The sequence below is a fragment of the Calliopsis andreniformis genome, chromosome 7 (genome assembly GCF_051401765.1).
Source record: "Calliopsis andreniformis isolate RMS-2024a chromosome 7, iyCalAndr_principal, whole genome shotgun sequence".
Taxonomy (NCBI): Eukaryota; Metazoa; Arthropoda; class Insecta; order Hymenoptera; family Andrenidae; genus Calliopsis; species Calliopsis andreniformis.
This window is the reverse complement of record NC_135068.1, coordinates 13,251,173-13,271,918: the sequence shown is the minus strand read 5'-3', so window position 1 is coordinate 13,271,918 and position 20,746 is coordinate 13,251,173. Positions and strand designations below refer to the sequence as shown.

Sequence of the window (20,746 nt, the reverse complement as noted above, 5' to 3'; positions counted from 1 at the left end):
AAGGGTTGAAAGGAAGGGAGAAAGAGAGAGAATGTGTGCGTGTGTATGTGTGTACGAAAGCGAAGAAAGCCATACACTCGCTCGTATTACGATGTGTGTACTATTTAAGATATACAATTTACAATTATTTGTAATGGATACTTTTTATTTGTCAAATAAAAGTTAGTACAAAGGAAGGTAAAATAAAACCATCTTAGTCTTCTGATGAATCGCGATCGAGAGGACTAAAATGAATGAGATTATAGGAGATTAATCACTAGTTCGAATGTCTTTATAGTTTGCTACTTTATTTCACAGACTGAACTTCCACATTTTACCACCTCGAGTTGAAATTGGAGGAAAATACGTAGAATATCACAGACAGTGTTACTTTGTAATCAATATAAAAACACCGGCAAGAAACAACACAAGATTAGTGGAAAAATTCGACGTGCGTTTACAAGAAACGATACACTATTGCCTTTTATTCCATGCATCGATAGATTTCGTACGTCTAATTTGTAATAGCTGTATGTACATTGTTCTACGGGGTACACTTTAACACAATAACAATCTTTGGTTCAATGGTAACGTATGATCAATTCCACCACGCTTTCTCGATTCAATCAGGGACATTTTTCACAATCAGGTATATTGTTCACATTTCAGGATTACACAGCTGTTTGCAGTTTTCTTTTCTACCACAATTGAGCGTTGAAACATGGAGGAGAGGGGCAGTTTTGCGGTAAATCCTACATTATCATTTATTTTTTATACTTATTCTCTTTTTGTTTGATTATCAACGCGTGTGCCCACCACTTAATATCGTAAAACCTTGCTCAAAGACCTGCAACAAACGATATTAGCAATTTAGTTGCAAGAAACGAAGTACAAGCTTAATCCTAAATTCTGTACCCGAGAGCAAACGCAATTACGCATTTTTTAGCATAATACCTAGTAGTAGTTTATCCTATGAAATTTTCTAAAACGAAGAGAGCGCATTAAGATTCTAATTTTGAAAAAAAATAGACTTGCGTTAGTGTGGCTCTGAGATACAGAATTGGTACAGAGATCACGCATCTCACATTTTCTCGAATCGGATCCTTAGCAATTTTCATCTCTCTCTCGCTGATGGAAAGTGTCACGGTAGAGAGAACAGCTGGGGGTCCGATGCATCATCGTCACATACGAGCTTCCCGACACGGGAGTCGCGATAGCATTCGGATTTGGGGTGGGTGTCAGTGAGGGTGTCGGCGTCAACAGCGGCGTGCCCTGAAGACTAATGGCCAAGGGTAGGGCGGTCGGGGTGCAGAGGCTCATCGCGTTACGACCGCCTTCCGTCACCGATCGGAACCGCGGTGGCCGCGGTGACCTGGAAAGGGTAACCAAAAAAGCAACATTCGTTGAAAAAACCTGACCTGCTACCCGAATCGCTTACCTGGAGCATTTGCACTTCAATAGCCGAATGAAGGCAGCCCTGAACGTTTTGTTGAAGATGGTATAAATAACCGGGTTGATCGTAGAGGACACGTAACCGAGCCAGAGGCACGTGTCCACGACGTGCACGGGCACCGAGCACTCGGGACAAGCCGCAAAAAAGATGTTCAAGAGAAAGAAGGGCGCCCAGCATAGAACGAACGTGAAGAACACCAAGCCCAGTACCTTGCTGGCCTTCTGCTCGGTCGCTACCGCGTTCGCTGCCAACGATCTCCTTTTCGTTCTTCCTGCTAAAAATCTGGGAAGCCAAACCGCGAATGGGCATTTTTTCGAGCTGAAACGATTTACTCCGCGATCGTGAAGGGAGTCGTGTAGTTCACCTTAAATTGAGAGTGGTAGGCGTGACGTTCAGTTGCAGCTTTAAGGCTCTCAGAGTGAAGTTTCTTGTTTCGCGGGCAATGTTCTCTGGCGTTTGAGTGGCTTGATCCACTTTAGATGTCCGTTTCGATCCGACTGTGCTTCCGGTAGGATTGCTGGCGCCGTTCACAGCGAAATTCAACTGCGGTTGAGTCTTGTCCGACCTCGTGCTCTTGCACCTGTTATATGTTTATCGAAGAATGGAAGAGGCTGTGTAACTCGGTTAAACTGAAAGCTGTTGTTCCGAGGAAACAGGCGATCTTAGAGCAGATCCGCGAGGACGTTTCATTGCATAGTATTGGAAGAAAGTGAGAGATTAATTTTCAATCAGGCGACAAAGAGAAATCTTGTCTTCGGAGTCGCGCGACATCCGCTGGAACTGGTTTCGGTTCGAATCAATATTTACGGAGTTATTGAAACGATTCGAGTCGCGTGCTGCGTTCTATATATTCGATAAACACGAGTTCGAGCGAAAATACAACTTTGCAAATTTCATTCCCCTCTTCGTTGGCTTCCCGTTCGTCACGTTTCGCGAGCGCGATTTTTCTCTTTTTCCCCCTCTGTATTTTGTTTTCTGTTTCTCTCTCTGCTTTTAATTCGATTGCCAGTGTCTCGTGGCAATTTGTGAAAACGCTGGGACCATTCAATTAATTGCCGTAGTTTAATGGTGACGAACAATCATCACGAATCCCGATTGCGACTTCGGCAAATAGAGATAATTTGCTCTTACACTATTTAACCTTAGATCGTCAAGTTTCCACAGCATTGCTTCTTTGGTTAGTTGTGAGAATAATCAGTGGTAATTAAAATAGGAATAAAATAGCTATCTACCTTTCGCTTCCGATACCACCGGAAATTCTAGAGGTGTATCGCGTAGTCAGGGACGCTGTGGTGGTGGTGCTCGTGCTGGATGTGGAGGAAGATGCTTTCGTTGACGAATATCTGCCTCCCAGCCTGCGAAACTGATCCCTTTCTGGGTGCTCTATGGCAAATCGAGCCTTTTGTCTGAGTAGCTGCACTGTCAGGACGTACGTGGCTACCATAACGATCATTGGGATGTAGAATGCGATCAGAGAGCCAAACACGAAGAATGCTCTGTTGTTGATCACGCACGTGCCTGGTCGTGGCATGATATTCAAGGGGTTGATTATACCTACGAAAGAGACAGTAGCTAGAAACGCGTGTCCTTGGTCTGGCGACAGAAATTCGGAGCTTCATCGATTTCCTAGAGAAAAAGGATAGAAATTGAGCGTGGAAGAGGAACGCAACGTTTTTCCCCTCGATTACTTTAGTTTTGGGAAGCAATCGCACAAAACGTAATCGCTTATCGATCCTCCCTACATCTGGAATAGTTTCGAATATCGGGGATGCAATGAAACGCAAGAAATCAAGTTGGTGAATGCGCAACTTTTTCGTTTACCGTGCCTCTCGAGCACTTCGCGAAACTTGTATGTGTAGTCTCGTTAGTCTGCAATTCGATTCCTCTCCACGAGGACTCATCTTCTTCGATACTTTCGCAATTCTTTCTCTTCTGTTACGTACACTCTAACTCTCTCTGGAGACGAGAAACCGCCCAGTAATCGCTTGGAGTCGTTTTTTTCGGCGGATCGAGCGACTAGGGTATAACGAAAGGATTAACGAGCGATCGATCCGCTTCGAAGGAGGGCCGCAAAAGCAAAGTTCTCGAGACCGAGGTATTCAGTTTACCTAATACTGTAATGGAACTAGAGACCAGCATGGCTAGCAGCCAGACAGCCGCGATCTTGAAACCGACCATCCGCTTGGTCGACGTGTGCCTCGTCCTCAGGGGGTTCCGGATGCCCAGGTAGCGGCCCAGAGAGATGAAGCACATGTGCATTATACTCGCTGAGCATGCCAGTACGTCGCACGTCACATAAACGTTACACCAGAGCACACCAAAGGGCCAGTATCCTGCAACATGAACAGATCGTTCCACACCCACCATATTCTCTGCAATTTTCATGTATAATACTCGATTATCGAGGAAAAGTTGCAAAGTCGATTTGAGACCGCCTGCTGATATGCCGTCTGCATAACACGTGCTCGAGATTCGCGAGTCGTTGCGAAACCAGCTAGAACTATTTCTGCTATTTTGTTACCTCTAGACAAACGAGTCGCTTGTCGAAGGCAGACTATTCTGGTTTCGAATTCCCTATTCTAAATTCGGGCTTCATCTTCACCTAGGCGACAGCCCATGGTGTTCGTAGAATTCCCATCGCGCAAACCCATGCAAACTTTTCAAACTGACGCGCAGACCTTTACACGGAAGCTGGCGACATCAAAGAACATCAACGTCGATACACCGTTTACACGAGCGGCATTTTGCGCGCCTCTGAATCCGACCGTCTCGTTGCACTTCCGGCAGATCGAGTAACCTCGGGATATTTGAAATTATTGGAATTCCATTTTCAGATCGACAGCTTTTCAGGAAAGCTTCTTTTCGATTCAGACATTTTTTCAGTTTTATGTGCCACATATTTTGATACGAGGTTCAATCAAGGGGTGAATGATTAGAGATTAGAGATTAGGGATTTGGAGACGAAATATTTACTCCCTCGCTAGCTTTTCGATTCGTGGGATCGACAGGTGACGCGTGAAAGCTCTTCATTGGCGTCGCGAGCCACACTCGCTCGCATAATTTTGTATCTAATGAAATTCCTTAGGAGTAAACTCCACGGCGTCCTCGCTTCCTCGAATTAATAACGACGCCGTGGAAATTTTTGCATGAGACTAACCTCGAATTAATTGCGACCTCGTAAGGTTCCTTTCGTGGATAGGCAGTCGCTGAAAATCTCGATTAACCTTGTATCAGCATTTGTAGTTGCGACATGCGAAAATGAGAGGGAATATTCGATAGCTGTGACGCTCGAAATACGAAATAAACAGGTTGGCTCGTCGAGGAAAGGGGTAGGGTCGCTCGTGACAAGAATTTCAGGGTAGTTTTGCGTCTGAATGCATGGCGCGTTCGATACTGACACAACAGCAAATATCGCGCGGTATCTAGCTCGTCTGGAATTCGTCTTATCTGTCCAGCAACAGGACGAGTCGAGATAATAGGGGAGGTTCCTCGACAAATAAAGCCCTCTTTGGGAACGTTTAGGTAATCCATGACCGTAATTCAGGAAAAATTATTTATCCCAGGTTACTCTCGAGATCCTCGGTTCGATGAAGCCTTGGCTACCCCTAACGAGAGCAGAATTTTTAAGGCGTTAATCCTGCTAGAAGAATTACTTTATCGTCATCTTTTTAGCTGAGCCTGCGACCCAGCTCGTTTTCGCGCACGAACACTTCTGCCGACCTTTTCCTCGTTATCTTCGAGATTTCCGCGCAGTCCTCGAGTGCAAGCTTCAAGGGTTGCTTGATAAAAACGAGCTAGAGTCATTAACCCAGAGGAGCTCGGAGAAAAAGGGGGGCAAGAAAATTCGACTAATTTCTGGGGAAGAAGTAATAATTTCGGGGCGAGCCAAGTTTTTCTATCAAAACAATGGAATCAACTTGTCGCCTCTGTCGAGGAGACGGGGCCCCGCTTGTTTTCGCGGAAAATGACCGAGCATTATAGTGTTAAACCTCGTGAAAGAAGCATCGAAGACGAAGTTAGACCGCGTTGAAAGCGAGCTCAACTTGAAATGGAATTTTCCACGGTTTTTGTTCGTAAAGCCTTGCAAGATCATCGGCGAAGATCTCTGGGGAGTTACGCGATGGTAAGAAAAATGGAGTAACCTTAGAGACTCTTGAGATCGCGTATTTTTCAAAAAATTTCCTTTATAAACAAGAGATGAAAGCATCGATAATATTGAATCAGTCTCGCGATTACACAATTCCAATCTAATTCGTTTCTTCATTTAAAGAGTCCATCAACTTTGCTCATTACTTTACTCCTTCGTGTTGCTTTTACATTGGATAAAAACGAAGCACGCGAAGCGAAACTTTTCACGAAGTAAAATCTGACAAGTAATCACGCGCTACTTTCCTCTCGAATCTACCTGAATCTTCTTTAATCAGATGCAGAATTTGAGGAATTAAAATAATTGTCTAAGTTACAGCTTGCTAAATGGTCAACATTTAATGTTAAAGTCATAGTTGAAAGACTCAATTAAATTGACGTTAATTAAATAATTATTAATCATGGAAAATGCGAGATAAACGGTAATGCATCGATAATGTAATATGCATTGAATTATTGTTGATTCAATGAATGTTTGAGCACGCGAGCAGATTATTGCTATTGATCGTTTAACACGTTCCGAGCCGCAACTGCGTTCCGAATTTCCTATAAAAGCCTAAATTAGTGTAAAGTATTAGAGTTGAACTCAAGTGCTTGGCAAGGGTTAATTAATCGATGAAATTTTTTCAAAAGTCTCGGTATTGTGTATCACTTGACAGAGATAAGAGGATGCAATTATGTTGAGGGTAGGGAACGACAGCATGGAAGAGGTTCGCGCAACCCTTAAGAGTCGTGGAAATTGAGTTTCGATAGCGTTATTTTCGCAAGAGGGATGTTTCACCGTGTCCCATTCGATTACCAAGCAAACGTGGAAAGATACGATCGAACACTCGTTTCGTTTTCGCAAATACGAAAAAAGTTTGGGAAACAGAAAGGGAACAGTGGTGTATTTATAGTTAGGAAAGAAAGATGTGGAGGTAAAAAATAGAAGTTCTCGACAAGAATCATTTTCCAGGCTTAAAAAGTACTTTATCTCAGGAAAAAAGACATGGAGAGAGAGTAAATCCGTAAAAGCGTTTCAATTAACGAGACCATTGCTGGCTTCCTGAACACGAAAGACTGAAGCGAGAAGCAGTCTCTTGCACCGCGGCATGTGTATATTTAATCGAATGCAAGAAAACTCGTCTTTTAATTAGAACTGTGAATTCATTAACGAACGCTTGGCATGATGTTTCAGTGCTTCGTTAAGAGAAGCTTCTTTCTGCAAAAATACGCAGAAGATTTGAAAGGGATCGAGGAGCAACAGCATGAAACTAGGCAGAGACTCGATTCGCTACCCTCGATCACCGAATATCAAGCCATACATCATGACAATTGATCGAAGCATCGAATTCCCAGGCGAAAGCAAGTGACGGCTGTCCATCGCGAAATGTCGCGGTAATAGGGTGCAAGTACGTCTAGGGCTGATCACTCAGGAACACTGCCCAGTCGAGTATCGAGGCTTTCAGAGAGCTTTCAGAGAACCTTCTTGATCGCTCTGTCCTTTGCCCAATTCGGAATACGTACATTCCGATGGAATAGAATTTCTCTTCAAAGTTGATATCAGTTATGCGGCAGGAAAAACAGAAGGAAGTAAATAGTGTGAATTGGGTCGACGACAGAGCATGAAAAATGGATTATTGACAGAGAGCACCAGCCACCATTCTGGACCATAAAGTTTCGTTTTGCTCGTTACAAAGACCGGAGCAAATTCCCATTTTTGACAAGCACAAAAACCGAATTGCGGACAACGTATTATCCGGATCGGCTGGCCACTTGTAAAACCGAAATACAGAGGTGCCCGATAATAGTTACGACTTCCACCGCGAGTTATAGTTTCGTGCGGCATCCACGCGTTTTTTATTGTCTCGGCCCTAGTGAAGAACTACTTTGGCCTGCGTGAGCTATGTCAAACGTCCCGTGTCAACCAGCAGAAAAGCAACGAACTGTTAGAATGTGAGTCACATTAAATTTTTTAATTTTAAGGTACATAATTTTCAGATATTCAAATTTTCAAATATTTAAATTTTCAAATATTCGAATTTTCAAATTTTCAAATATTTGAATTTCCAAATTTTCAAATATTTGAATTTTCAAATATTCGAATTTCCAAATTTTCAAATTTTGTCACTTCGTAAAGCAAGTAAAGCTGTGACGTAGGTTACAGTATTTATGCCCGTAGACCGATACCACACGCGCTTGATTGCAATTTGCTCGATAGACGGGTGAAACAGAACACCCTGCCTCGAATTTTCAACAAACGATTAACCCTGTCTTGGCCATTATACTGTGAGTGGAAGTAACTTCGCGAAATCGCTTTGTACCGTGAAACTAGAATAGTTTGCGAGGGTACAATATTAGCATTGAGTGAGGGGTAACCGGGGGTGATAGGTCTATATAACATTTTTCGTTGTAGCCTTGACTAATTCGACGAGTTGAAGAAACTTAACCATTTTACACTTGGCACATGCGAGTCGGTCCACAGGTCGTGTTACATTTGTAACTTGAGAATTCGCGTAATGCATCGTAATGCAAGCTGTGGTCGACCATTGTCCACTTTCGTTGCGGTCAGGAAATTTCAACAGTGTGTTCGTCGTTTCCTCGAACATTAGCCGTCGCGTCGGTTGGTCGAACGTTTTCCTCGGCTCTAAAGAGAAACGCGGTTCGTTCTTCGTTAAGGAAACGAGAAAATCCTTTCTCTTGGAAAGACCAAGCCAAAGCCCTAATCCCTGAGAGCGGATTATTATCGCTTGACGTCGCCCAAAGCACAGGGAATCACATTTTTATTCGAACATCGCGTTCATCGAAAATCGTTTGTCAGCATTTAGACGATTCAAAACGGCTCGTAAGCTCCTCGACTTAACGTCGACAATTTTTATTAATTTCGAGCACCGTGATTTCGTCCTCATCAAGATATATTGCGCTGTGAGTCGTAAGAGGGCAACGAAGTAATAAAACAACGGCACGGTCGGGCTTTTTAAATATTTGAGATGTCAGGGTGCAAAATTCCCTTGAAACAGAATAAAAACGAAGCCCGGACAAGCGACGGGATTTAGCTTTAAATTTCAAACCTGACAATCTTTCGATTGCTTTTGTCCAAGCACCGTTTCCATGAATGTTGGACAGGGAAGGGTGTCAATCATTTTTAGGCGACCGACATACCCGTTTAATGTGTCAATCGGTCTTCCTAGCTCTGACCAGGTTTACGAGAAACCCAATACTACGATTCGGTTTTTAAAACTCACCCAAAAACCCTGGTATCGCTCCCAGTGGCATGACGAATAAGCTAACGAGGAGATCGGCGACGGCTAGGGACAGAAGGAAATAGTTGGTGACGTTGTGCAGTCTCCTGTCGAGACCCACGGCCAGGCAGACCAGAATGTTGCCCAAGCCACCAGCCACGATGAACACAGCCACGAATAGGAAACTCCAGTCGAAACGGCGACCCTTCGTCGACGAACTTAGTTTCGCCCGATGCGAGCAGCTCACCGCGAAATCATCCGTGGTCGCATTTCCCGTCGGCGTGCACTCCAAGATCTACGAGCACAGGTCAAGCATAATTTCGCGAGTGACCGCAGGAAGAATCTTATTCGGAGGAAAGTTCGACTACTTTGAATTCTTTTCCGGCGAGAGCAGATCTCGAGACGTCCCACTTCTCGAACAGCTGCGAACTTTCCCGCGATACGAACTCGGAGTTCGCATTCATTTGCACGATGCCCTGAGCGAAGCAAGCGTTACGCTTGTATTAATGAATTTTCATTTCCGCGACGACTAAAACGCGCGCATCAAATTGTACAAGTTTTCAACATTGGGGAACTTCGCTTACGAATGTTAATCAGTCGTGTAAACCGATTCGCAATTATGGGAACGTTGTTACGGGTTCTTCTTAAGGAAGAGAAAGAAGTGAAGAGTCTAAAAAAGAGTGAAAGAGTCTACTGCACAGTTGCCACACGAATTCCCTGATAGGATACAGTGGGGAAAGAAATAAGAGGTGTTCTATAGCAATAAGACACTCGTCATTTCTTTCCCCACCTCTCCATTACACCCTAAGAGGGAATTCCTGTAGCAATCCTGGTCTACTATAGCATCGAATTGCTCACCTCAGTATCGAAGTTCGTCGCGTTGCACTCCCTGAACTTCGGAATCCTCGTCAAGAAGACACCTTCTAAGCTCTCGAAGCCACTGAGAACCAGCGACACGTTTACATCACAGGTGGAGTAATCACACGGTCTGCAGAGCAACGTCATGGACGAAGCAAAGGTGCCCCTTTCTGCAGAGCAAACGTGATCGAACCCCATCAAGGCTCCGCATTCGTCGATGCAGCTGAGGAGGCTGCCATTGCAGGGCACCTGTTGTAGCATCGCAGTCAGATTGCTCGCCCAGAAGCTCAGGTTCCCCTCCATGACTTCTGCCGATGGACACAGGCTACATCTGACCTCTATCTCTGAGAAGCAATTTATAGAAGGGGATCATTGATTGACGAGTCATATGCTGCTTAGGGCATAGCGTAGGCTGGAATATAGCGCAGGGTTTCTCGTAAAACATCTTCGTCCCTGACGTCGCTTCCAAATTGATCTCGGATCAGAGCCACGCGAGCATGGCAGATGCGTCTTTATTCGACAGCGAGGGTGCTACCAGGAACACCGATCCTCATTACTGGTAGCAGTTTATGGATTCTCTAGGTCTGACTTTACGACTGCCCATACTACTCGGTTCCCAGGGATCGGTTGCCGCATTATTCCGACTTGGTAGCCTGAAACAAACGATGACAGGCTGAAATTCTCCCTGGAGAAATCGATTTATTGCCCTTGCATCATTAGGGAAACTGTTCTCAGTTTACATTCTGAAACCATTTCGATACAGACGCGCAAAAAAATATTCGGGTCGTGAAAGGATCTGGGTTTTTTCGACGCGATACTCAAACGATACGTCCCGGAGGAAATAAGATGCTGATCTTGTTAGCCCCGCCAAGCGTAAATAGTCTCGAATCAAATAGTTTTTTCAATCCGTATCACCTTTTTTATTTTTCTCGTTTCTTCGGGGAATTTTCTGAAATTTCTTCGCTAGTTACAAATTCCAGACTATTCCACACTTTTTAACGACCTAGGGATTATTCAGAGATTGAAGAAAACGTAATCCATCATTTTTTCGTTGCTTTGACATCAAAGTTGCTTTGATGTTCCAAATGGAATATTTATCGAGGATAATAAAGAAGACGGAGCATCAGGAATCGATATTAATGTCAAAGGAGGAACAAACTCAGAAAACCTTAGGTGAAATCTGAAAACGGTAGCGAGAGCGAGATATCTGCGACATTCCACAGCTTATATTTTATTCAAAGAGCGTCAGTCGAGAATATCGAGGCAGATATAATAATATTGCATCGATCAGATATACGACAAGTTTAAGGTGACACTATCGTCGATACATGTATCAGGATAAATCAGGTTTCGCGAGAACACACGGTGTCTTATCTTTTCTTACGAATTTCGCCAAACTGTCACTGGATTCATAACGAAAAATTGTTTTCCTCTTCGTTCCCCTCGTGTTTGATCTCGCTTTCCCAAGTGCAATACTTTTCTCCTTGACTTGAACGAGCGTCGGAAAATCTAGATATAAAAAGTTATACTACCTCGTCTATTTTGCATCTGACTTGCTTCAGTAGTAAGTACTAGTCGTGATACTTTAACTTAATAACCAAGAAGTCATTTTGTTCACGATACAGTGTTATGTTGTTTACGCGAAGGTCCCATTTTACGATCTCGTGTTTCATTTTAAACAGAATTTCGACATGATACGATAGTTGAAGTTCTTCTTCGAGAACTACCTCGTCTCAATTTTTCTACGATTTTCGTTTATTAACCACTCAGACTTCTAACTTGATATCCACATGTGTATGCTTTCGGATGTATGACGCTATTTCAGTAAGGGTCATCTCGATATTTCACGTTTGTCAAATACTCTTGGATTGCAATACATAAAAATCTCCTCATAAAAGATGTATCTTGCAATATTGGGTGTCCCCTTTCCTCGTACTCATTCTCGCCGTGGTTTTCAATTACCTACTTGGGAACTTATTAAAAGCTTTCGATTGACTCGTGCTAGAACAGCTTCAGCCTGACTTCATCAGGTTCATTTTCCCTTTGTGCAAATGAAAAATCCCTTGACCTCTTCCTTCAGGGAGTCAGAATGGGAAGTGGCCACCTTTTCATTCCCTCGACGTTATTCGGGTTTGCACTTTTAGTTACTGTTAATCAAGGCTCGCTAATTAGAAACATCTTTCGAATACAAAGTTCGTTTCGGTTCACTTCGAGATTTCCCTCATCTAGTTCCAACCACTAATTACTTCGGATACTATGAGAATTAAGAATAATTAGACAGGATATCACCAATCTGCTACTGTGATTCGGTTAAACGTAGAATGTGAGTTCTATGGCATGTTCATTAAGAAGTAGGTAAACTACCATTTAACGGTCTAACATTTAATACGATCAGATTGAACAGAAACTGGCTCTAAACCCGAGCGTCTAAATTATACGTCTAAGCGGCTTGATCGACGTTCAAACTGCTAATTGGCACAGCGTTCGACAGATAATTACAGTTCTCAGTTTTTCAAAATATTGCATAAAATCCCAGCCATCGAAGCAGCATCGAATGATTGGCTCGAAGAAAACTGAACGCTGTCTCTGTGAAATTCTCGAGTATTTTCTTCGTAGCCAAACATTTATCTAGATGAACGTAGTTCATCCAGATCGATGGAGTCCAAACACTGTTGATTCCTTTCGCGTAACGTGTGCGCACAATGCACCCCTGCCGCTTTTCCGCTGCAATATCCGCAGAGACGCAAGGCCGCGACTGGGAACGTCTTCGACATTAAAAAGCTCCAGTCGCGCGTTATCAGTTTACTTTCAAACAACCGATCGATTCCAGCAATGAAACTAACACGAGTTTCCCATTTGCGCGAATGAAATGGACGAATTCTCCAGGCTGCACGCATTGTGTGCCATCTGTTCAGGAACATCGAGTATCGATACGCTGTTGCAACGCATCGACGCTCATTCGTATTAATTTGCCAGTTCGAAACGCTCGAGGAAATTTTCGGTTCGAGGGACAGTCGGTGCAATGATGCACGAAGGGCCGAAAAAACATGACACGCTGTTGAAACGGATGCGAAGGACCATATTGGACCAAGCGCTTTCCCTCGTCTTGTCGATAACACCGAAAACGTACGCTCCCCCTTTTCGCCATCTTTCACCCCCGCAGCTTCGAGCAAACGTTGGAAGAATTACGGTCTTCGACGACAAATTGTTCTACTTTGCAGGGAAATCGCCCCTGTCAAAGGAGTGTCTTTGTGCCCCGACTTCTCGCGGATAACAGACTGCAACCCCTTGCGAAGAAACTTTTGACTAACTTCGATGTGGAATAAAAGTCGACTGAGATAGGTACGAAACGCTGGAAATTCTTAATCGAGAATCCCGCTGGGAACGAGACTTGAGAGACTCTGGCATAAACGTGGCAGCGTTTTGCACGCTATGTTTAATTATCTTTGCAATTAGCGAGTCGACGAGGACATCTCGCAAACGAGATTTCCATTTCCGGGAGAAGACGTTTACACGTCGGGGAGGCAAACCAGAGATGGACTAACGAGCTCGAAATTCGACTTGGTATCTTGTTACGGGAATTGCTGATACTTTATTAAAGTCTTGCGGAACGCTGGATCATTCCACTGAAGTTGGAAAAGTGCATCGGTTAAGGGAGGCGTTATCGTGGCAGAGTGTGCAGCGACCATTGTGTCGGTGTTACAGACAGTAAGGCTTGGACCTGGCTGATTGTACATCGACCGATGGGAGCGAGATGCGGATGTAGTTTGTTAACGCATAGAAAATAATACGACTTGATAACGAGATGGTCCAGCGGAGGTTACTAAGGCCAATGACAGCGGTTCGCGTTACATCCCTGTGTATTCTTAGCTACTCGGTCCAAGCTCGATCTAGAGATAGAACAAAATTTTCGTACATCTTTGTCATAAGTGCAACAAATACAAGCTTAAATGCCTATCTAATAATTCAGCATTGACGTGTGTTCCACTCTGAAATTCTTTTCTAGTCGAATCATAGAATCTACTCGTTTGCTGAAACCATTTTTTCTGTTCCATTCGTGGCTCTCTGGGAGAGTCTTTTCAAAGATTATTAATCCCATAAAAATGTCATAGAGAGGAATCTGGTGGGAAAGCAGGGAATGGTCCATCAACTAATGTTACGCAGCGGAAAGCGATTCTTGAAGTACACTGGAATTTATATATCGAGCCACTTTCATTCTGGAACCCAATATCGCTATTGGAAAGGAATAAAACGCGCTTCATCTTTCTCCGACTTCACCCCGGATTTTCTAAGGCAGTCAACGCGTGAAATAGACGCACCGAGCGTGATTTCTTGACGGAAGGGAGCTTTAAACGCGATCTGCTTACAGCTTGATCTGAGGTACACGATATTTATTGGTGCCTTGACTTTGGAAGGCGAGATAAGAGATACGAATCAGCCTACGACGCGAATAGGAGCTTGATCGAGCGGAGCAAAGTGACGAAATGATATAGGTAATTGTCTTCCCCTCTTTCCTCGAAAATCGCTTGTTGCGAGCTGATTGCGCAATTCTGTATAGAGCCAGAAATAGCTTGTCAGAGAGTAAGAAACGCTAAACTCTCCAATTACACCGTGGCGAGGGCTGGAAGCCTTCTGCTTCCATCCCTTCGTCAATCTGTTGCTAAGTCAACCGCGAGGGAAACGTAAAACAAGCGCGAAAGACTAATTGCCAGGAGCTTAGAATGCTGCCAAAGTGTAAAATTACTTATGGAATTACTTCCGCTAACTAGAAGGAATTACGGAGAACGCTCGCAGCACTTTTATCACAGGGGAATTTGATAGAATATTGTGTCGTAAAAAATTGATCTCTATTGAAAGAAGTATCTCTATGAATAAAGGAACAGCGGAAGTATGGAAAAGAAAAGGATTTCGCTACTGTATAGAAAATAAAAGCATAAGAAGGAAATAGAGGATATTCGACGACAAGTGTCAGACATTTTAAACACGCGTAAAATGTGTCTGACTCAGGGCATATTTTACTGCCTCTGCTGTGTATGTCTTGCCTAATCCACTCAGGCAGTAGAATTGTCTCGAGTCAGATAGACTTCGCGCAGACATTTTTATAACAGTTAATAACTCTAAAATGTGTACTCAAAATAAGTTTTATTATTATTAATTTTCGATCTAGTTCAAGAAGTAGAATCACCCCTCAAAATTTATGACATCTGTTATCGAACGCCTTGTATAAATTCGTCGCTATTCCGCGCGAAATTGAACTATAAAGCAGTATTATTGTGCTTCGTCACTGTGGAAAAAGATTTTCAGGTCACACTCTATTCACATGTCGCGATAGCCTTTCTCTATGCATCCTTCTTACCTTCAACTCATTTTCCCCATCGAGACTTTTTATTTCTCGGCAGAATTCTTCAGTGGTAAACAATCCAAAACTATCCAGCAACGAATCACAATTTAATAGCTTAAACTGCAGAATCGTAGTTACCTCAGACACTTAAGAAATCGAAGCAATTCTGTTTGGCGCGCGCTGTGGCGCCATGAAAACTCTCGCGGTGATGTCAAGTCATGGGAATATTCTTTTTCGCTATGGTACCGTCGCGTCGCCTCGTTTCATTTGCATTTCAAATTGTGGGGAGAGTTAGTGAGTACCGAGAAAATTGATTCCACGGAGTTTGTTGAAAAATTCGCGACGCGAGATACGCTCAGTCGACTCCGAAATTAGCAAGTCGCGATTCGAACTGTGAAGCAGGTTCATTAAATTTCCAATGATCCTTCGTCGATATCGGTCAAATTTGAATACGTCGCCTCTCGAAAGTTGAATCAAGCCTCTCAGAATCGAATAAGAACGTTCATCTGAGGACTCTAGAACTCATTACAGTTTGCGCGCGCGAAATTAACCGCGAGAGGTCCTCGCCAAGGTCTGTGTCTTCTTCCTGTCTTTCATCCCCCGATTTCTTTTATATCCTAAGATCGAGCAGGTGCAAATTGAAAACTTGGCCATGGAATTCTAGCACAAAGGCCAGATCAAAAGCAGTTTTCTTCACGATTTCACTTGATCGCGTGCGTCGAATATTTCTCAAGCAATTACTGCCACTTCTCCCATTTGTCAGAGTCTGTGTTACATTTGATGGTACCAAAGAACTTCGAAACGGTCCTGTAACGATCGTACCTTGAACCAGTGGTCTGCAATTCGTGGGTACTCGATCGGCGGGAAAGTTGGAATTTTAAGAAGTGTTCGAATTCAGATATCCAGCTAAATTTATTTTCGAATGGAACGTCCCGCCAGCTGAGGCAGTGGTAGAGTAAATTTCGGTACTTTTGATTCGTCGATTATCGATTGAGAATAATTGACCGGTTTGCCAGTGATAACGCGATCGAAATGTGTCGTTAGAGAGACATCCTCGCGGTGGAGGCGCGTGGATCGCACTGAACACCGAGCAGCTTGCCAGTGGTTGCTTCGTCGGGATGGCAAGAGAGCGAAAGAGAGGGAGAGGCAAGAGATCCGCGACGCGCATCAAACCCCTTTACCTTTTCAAGTCCGAAAATTCTGCTGTTCGTTTCTTTGTACGTTCAAGTGCACAGCTATGCAATAACGATCTTATTACTACGATTTTATTATGCGTCAAAAGAAAAGGTAACGAATGCAGGAAAAGCAAAGCACAGTAAGGGTCTAGGATGCGTCCAATTCTGGCAGAAATTGCATTCCAAGTATAATTTGTCCAGCATTGCAACGCAACAGGAAATAGGGCAAATGGGAGAACTTAATATTGTTAAGTCCTCGCGCTTTCCTCGGCACACTCGACCCTTTATTTCTTCTACCTTATTATACATTTATTTATTTTTCATTTTAAGTCGCACCGTGAAGTGAAACATAAATAAATCTTGCGAAAAGCGTTTAGGAGAGAAGATCGGAAGGTTGGGACATGTTCGCGTTCGATTTGCGAACTTTGAAGCATGACAAACGCAAATATTCTTGTAAAGTCACGTTTGATATTAACTTCGCGAATACTTCCTGCTGGATAACCAAGTAGCACATCTAATAACTACGCTATCGAAAATTCCTTGCAGCATCGAATAATAAATTTCAGTGTTCCTCGACGAAACCAGAGATTCCCGTAGTTCGTGATCCTTGAATGCGTAGAATACGAACGAAACTTTTCTTACACTCGCAGAAATTCACTTACCACGGTGTCCTTAAAAAAAAGTGAGCTTTCAATCGCAGAATGAAAATTGCAAACAGAAATTAAATGAGAAGAATTTAAATTTTCAAATATTCAAATTTTCAAATATTTAAATTTTCAAATATTTAAATTTTCAAATATTCAAATTTTCAAATATTCAAATTTTCAAATATTCAAATTTTCAACTAAATGAGTGTTACGCTTAGAAAATTTCTTTCGTGATTAAGAAACGTTAACGATTCATTTCCTCGATATTTCCAGCGCGTTAAAGTAATATTTTCGAATGTTTTAAGAATGACAGCATCAAAGGCAGAACCATAAAATCCGCGAAATTGACAAACATATTGCGAACCTTCCCTCCCGTACGCAGTTATTAAGTTAAATTTATTTTCTGCATCCCAAGCGAGACAAGTTAATTCAGCTAGCGGGTCCCGTTGCGAAAACAAGTTCTGTGCTACGAATCAGAATTATTTGTTCGGTTAATTACATTTTTTTTATACGACGCGCAATGTGTGTTGGATGAATTACAAACTCTTCGCACGTAAGAGGCTTCTCGAATATTGAAATCTTTCTCTTTCTAGTCGAACTCCCGCAATAATTCTTCTATTTCATTTTTTTTCCTAACAGACTGATAAGTTTTTACGATGCTGCAAGGAGTTTTCAGTAAGGGGAAGTGTGTCGTTTAATTGTTAAGGGATTCTTTGAGTCTACGCAAAACATATATTATTCTTACCCTTCGGCTTTCTATTGATCCTGGATGGAACATATTTCATCCACCCTCGATTTACATATTATCTTCTCGGCAAACTTGTTTCTCCCGCTTCTACTTGTGAGAGATCATCGCGAATGCTAATAGGTCACACTATCAGTATCAATTCCAGTGTACGCGATACACGAAGAACGTAACTCAATCTTTTCGCGTACCCTAGGCAAATGGATAGTCAACATTCGTGGAACTTTCTGTTATCTTAATTCACTAGGGTGGCTTCGGTAACTCGGTCTCACAACCTAATAGTATAATTGAATTAATTATAAAGTATCTGCTAGGGTCATAGCTATGCACTAAAAGCCGAAAGGATGCTCGAGTATGCAAGCTGTAACGAGAAGCATTAAGATCACAGAAAACTCGATATCGGTAATCCCTTTGGAGTAGAGTTAAATAGTTACTTGTTGCTTGTAGAGGCAAGCAAAGAGGAATCTGAAAGTAGTTATCCGTTAGCATAGGATGTATTAAATACTTGACGAGAAGGGGAATAAAAGTGAAGCACAAATTCGATATACAGGATTTATTAAATTATTACAACTATTACTATATGAGAATACACAATTTTTACATTGTACATTATAATATATTACGTATCTCGCTATTTACTCTCTTCCATTTTTATTCTCTATACACGTTTTTATTAATATGTTTGCATCGTTCGATTTTTAGCAACGCTTCTTTTTCATACAAAAAACGAATTTGTTCGGTCATTTGAACGACTCACGCGCTTTTTATTTCCCTTCTTCCTCCTGTTCGCAGCGAATAAATAAACCGCTCGAAATGCAATTTACACGTAACAACGGAGACACTGCGGATGCCCCCTAAATTGATAAGCTTCACCCCAACGCGCTCACATGAAATCGAATACTGTGATACATGTTGGAAATGGACGAAACTTTCTCTTGTTCGCGCGCCTCGCTTACCTCACTATTATGCCCCTTGCGTAAGTTTACGCGTTAAACATCCTATATTAAACAATGTACAATTCACCGTGAGTACGCGCTTTCGTTTTGTTCTCATCGGCCCGCGCAGAGGCGTCAGTAACATCAACATGATACAATGGTTACATATGACTCGTTTAGACGAGAGAAAGAAGAAAATCTCGAGGATGGCAGAGCGGATCGCCCGATATAAAATGTTCACGGTTAAAGCGTAATGGGTTCGTTTTCTCTTTACATTGAATTCACGCGATAATCGATACTAGACATTCGTTAAAACGACGCGGCACGGTTGTAAACAGCACCCATTATTGACTTCAAGAAGCAACTTCTGTTGCGATTTTTGTGCAGTAGTGTCTCTCCTCCGCCCCAGTTTGCACCCCGCCGAGCGCACCTCTCGATCTACCATCCGAATTTCGTTATCATACAAAAAATATTCGCGCGCACCTGCGCGCTCGAATATAAAATATACTCTCGCGCGTATTGTACAAGCCTGCACTCCTATCTCTTTCTCCTATCTCTTCTGCGCCGACAAGTCTGGGGCGATTCTCTCCTCCACTTCATGGTACAATTTTCTAGCTTCATCTTAGAGCAACAAGTAGCAACACAGATAGCAAGTCTTTATATAATCTCTGTTAACGACCCCAGACTTCTAGGCGAGTCGTACTTCTACCCAGAGGTAGTTTAAACGCTAATTCGACGCTTGCAGCTCATTCTTTGATCAGTATTCTTAAGGAAACGTGTGTTCGTTTCTCCTATTCGCCAAGAAGCTTCTTTGCTTACGAAACATCGAAGAGAGAGATGCTGGCTTTGGTATAATCGATAATCTCTCCTAAATACACTCTGTAAATGCTAAATCGATAAAAAATACTATCTTTCCTTGCCTTTTGTATATACACATGTGCACGTTAAAATGCCAGGAGCACGATCGACGTTGCCTCTTGGCTAAATTCTGTGGGTCAGAATTGAAGAGATTAGTGGTACGTCTACTACTCGTTTGGTCTATCGAATTGACTTTCTGCCCTCGTTAACTTATACCTCGCTGTACATGCCTCTTCAGTTTTGACCCACCTGTTCGTTCTCTTTGACACATACGATTATAATAATTGTAAGTTACACTCATCGGCACGCAAAGGTTGCTCCAATTCACGCGCTCGCTATTCAGTGCTCCTGAAAATCATTCGTTCAGTTTAAAGTAACCATTTACTGACAGCGGACGCTTTACTGCTTACATCGTGCTAACATACAGAGTCTTCCTAAGCTGCAGACCAGTGATTTCAAACCTGGTATTAGCTGGACAAATGAACTTGTCGAATTTATTTTTAATACGATTGAAAATGTGATATTAATTGAAATCTTCCGTTTTCTGCGAGTTCGTTGGTTTGATCTGCCACTTAGAGAATACTTTAATATTTTAGGTTTATCCTTAAAGGCATATACATTAATCACGTACACCTGGAATGATCCCTTTTTCTCTCAATTGCGCTTGGAATTGTTCAACACATTTTCTTTTTAATTCGTTACAATATTATCTCTCTAGAATCACCATTAAAGCGGTGAATATTGAACTTAAGTTAGAGGATTCAAAGAAACTTACCGGATTAAGACTTCGCTTAGAGCACATGATAAAATTTGGCAACAGTCTTTATCGTGTCGTAACGAATTAGGTCGATTTTCGTCCGCGTTAATCGAAATCTCTTCGAGAAACAATTTTCATTGGTAATTCCAGTAGCATGGATGGCTCTGTGATACTTCGTGCGGTAAAAAAACATGACGCATAAAAAAGGAATAGAAAATCGTACGATTAGTAAAATCGCAAAAACCCAATGCTTTCTCGACTTCGGTATAAACGTGTAAAAGCTAAATGTTGGAATTTATCTAATTCTTGTTTGTAACTTTGCTTAATTTATCGATAAGCATGTGACATCGTACACGTGTCTATCTATACGTATGTGTCTCGTGTGTAAATGGTGCGTATTTGTCTATATAATGTACCAGTAAGATTCGTTGAACTTGTAGCGATATTTTGCAAACGAATTCGTTCGACATTCGATGGTAAAAAACGGAGAAACCTTTGAAATGTGAACTTGGATCGCGCGTATGATCTCGAACACAATTAATACGTAATGCAATTATTTGAACAGCGCCCGTAAAAATCATTGCTAAGACTTACACGATTTTTATCCACAGCTGGTAGTTAGTCCGTAGAT

The 20,746-nt window shown here is 42.4% G+C and overlaps 2 protein-coding genes across 2 annotated transcripts in view; one reads left to right on the top strand and one right to left on the bottom strand.

The window, feature by feature from the left end:
• Nucleotides 1-243: 243 nt before the first annotated feature.
• On the bottom strand, nt 244-9,970 carry 5-ht2a (5-hydroxytryptamine receptor 2A). Its single transcript, XM_076382441.1, has 8 exons — nt 9,658-9,970; nt 8,803-9,094; nt 3,541-3,765; nt 2,665-2,986; nt 1,797-2,012; nt 1,418-1,714; nt 1,065-1,351; nt 244-826 (listed from the first exon to the last, which is right to left on the bottom strand). The coding sequence occupies exons 1-7, from the start codon at nt 9,958-9,960 to the stop codon at nt 1,084-1,086; spliced, it is 1,923 nt and encodes a 640-aa protein (XP_076238556.1). The 5' UTR covers nt 9,961-9,970; the 3' UTR covers nt 244-826; nt 1,065-1,083.
• The window catches only part of LOC143181818 (uncharacterized), a 35,204-nt gene continuing 14,996 nt past the window's right edge, over nt 539-20,746 (top strand). Inside the window, exons 1-2 of the mRNA XM_076382462.1 lie at nt 539-566; nt 649-724. Of these exons, the coding sequence (XP_076238577.1) occupies nt 701-724 (24 nt within the window). The 5' untranslated portion in view covers nt 539-566; nt 649-700. The remainder of the gene's footprint in view (nt 567-648; nt 725-20,746) is intronic.

What these genes read in the sequence shown, in the direction of transcription:
- 5-ht2a (XM_076382441.1), bottom strand. Translation starts at nt 9,960, where the DNA reads ATGGAGGGGAACCTGAGCTTCTGGGCGAGCAATCTGACTGCGATGCTA. An exon ending in GGTGGTATCGGAAGCGAAAG is followed by an intron (nt 2,013 to 2,664) that starts GTAGATAGCTAT and finishes AACATATAACAG; the next exon opens with GTGCAAGAGCACGAGGTCGG. An exon ending in CCTACCACTCTCAATTTAAG is followed by an intron (nt 1,715 to 1,796) that starts GTGAACTACACG and finishes TTGGCTTCCCAG; the next exon opens with ATTTTTAGCAGGAAGAACGA.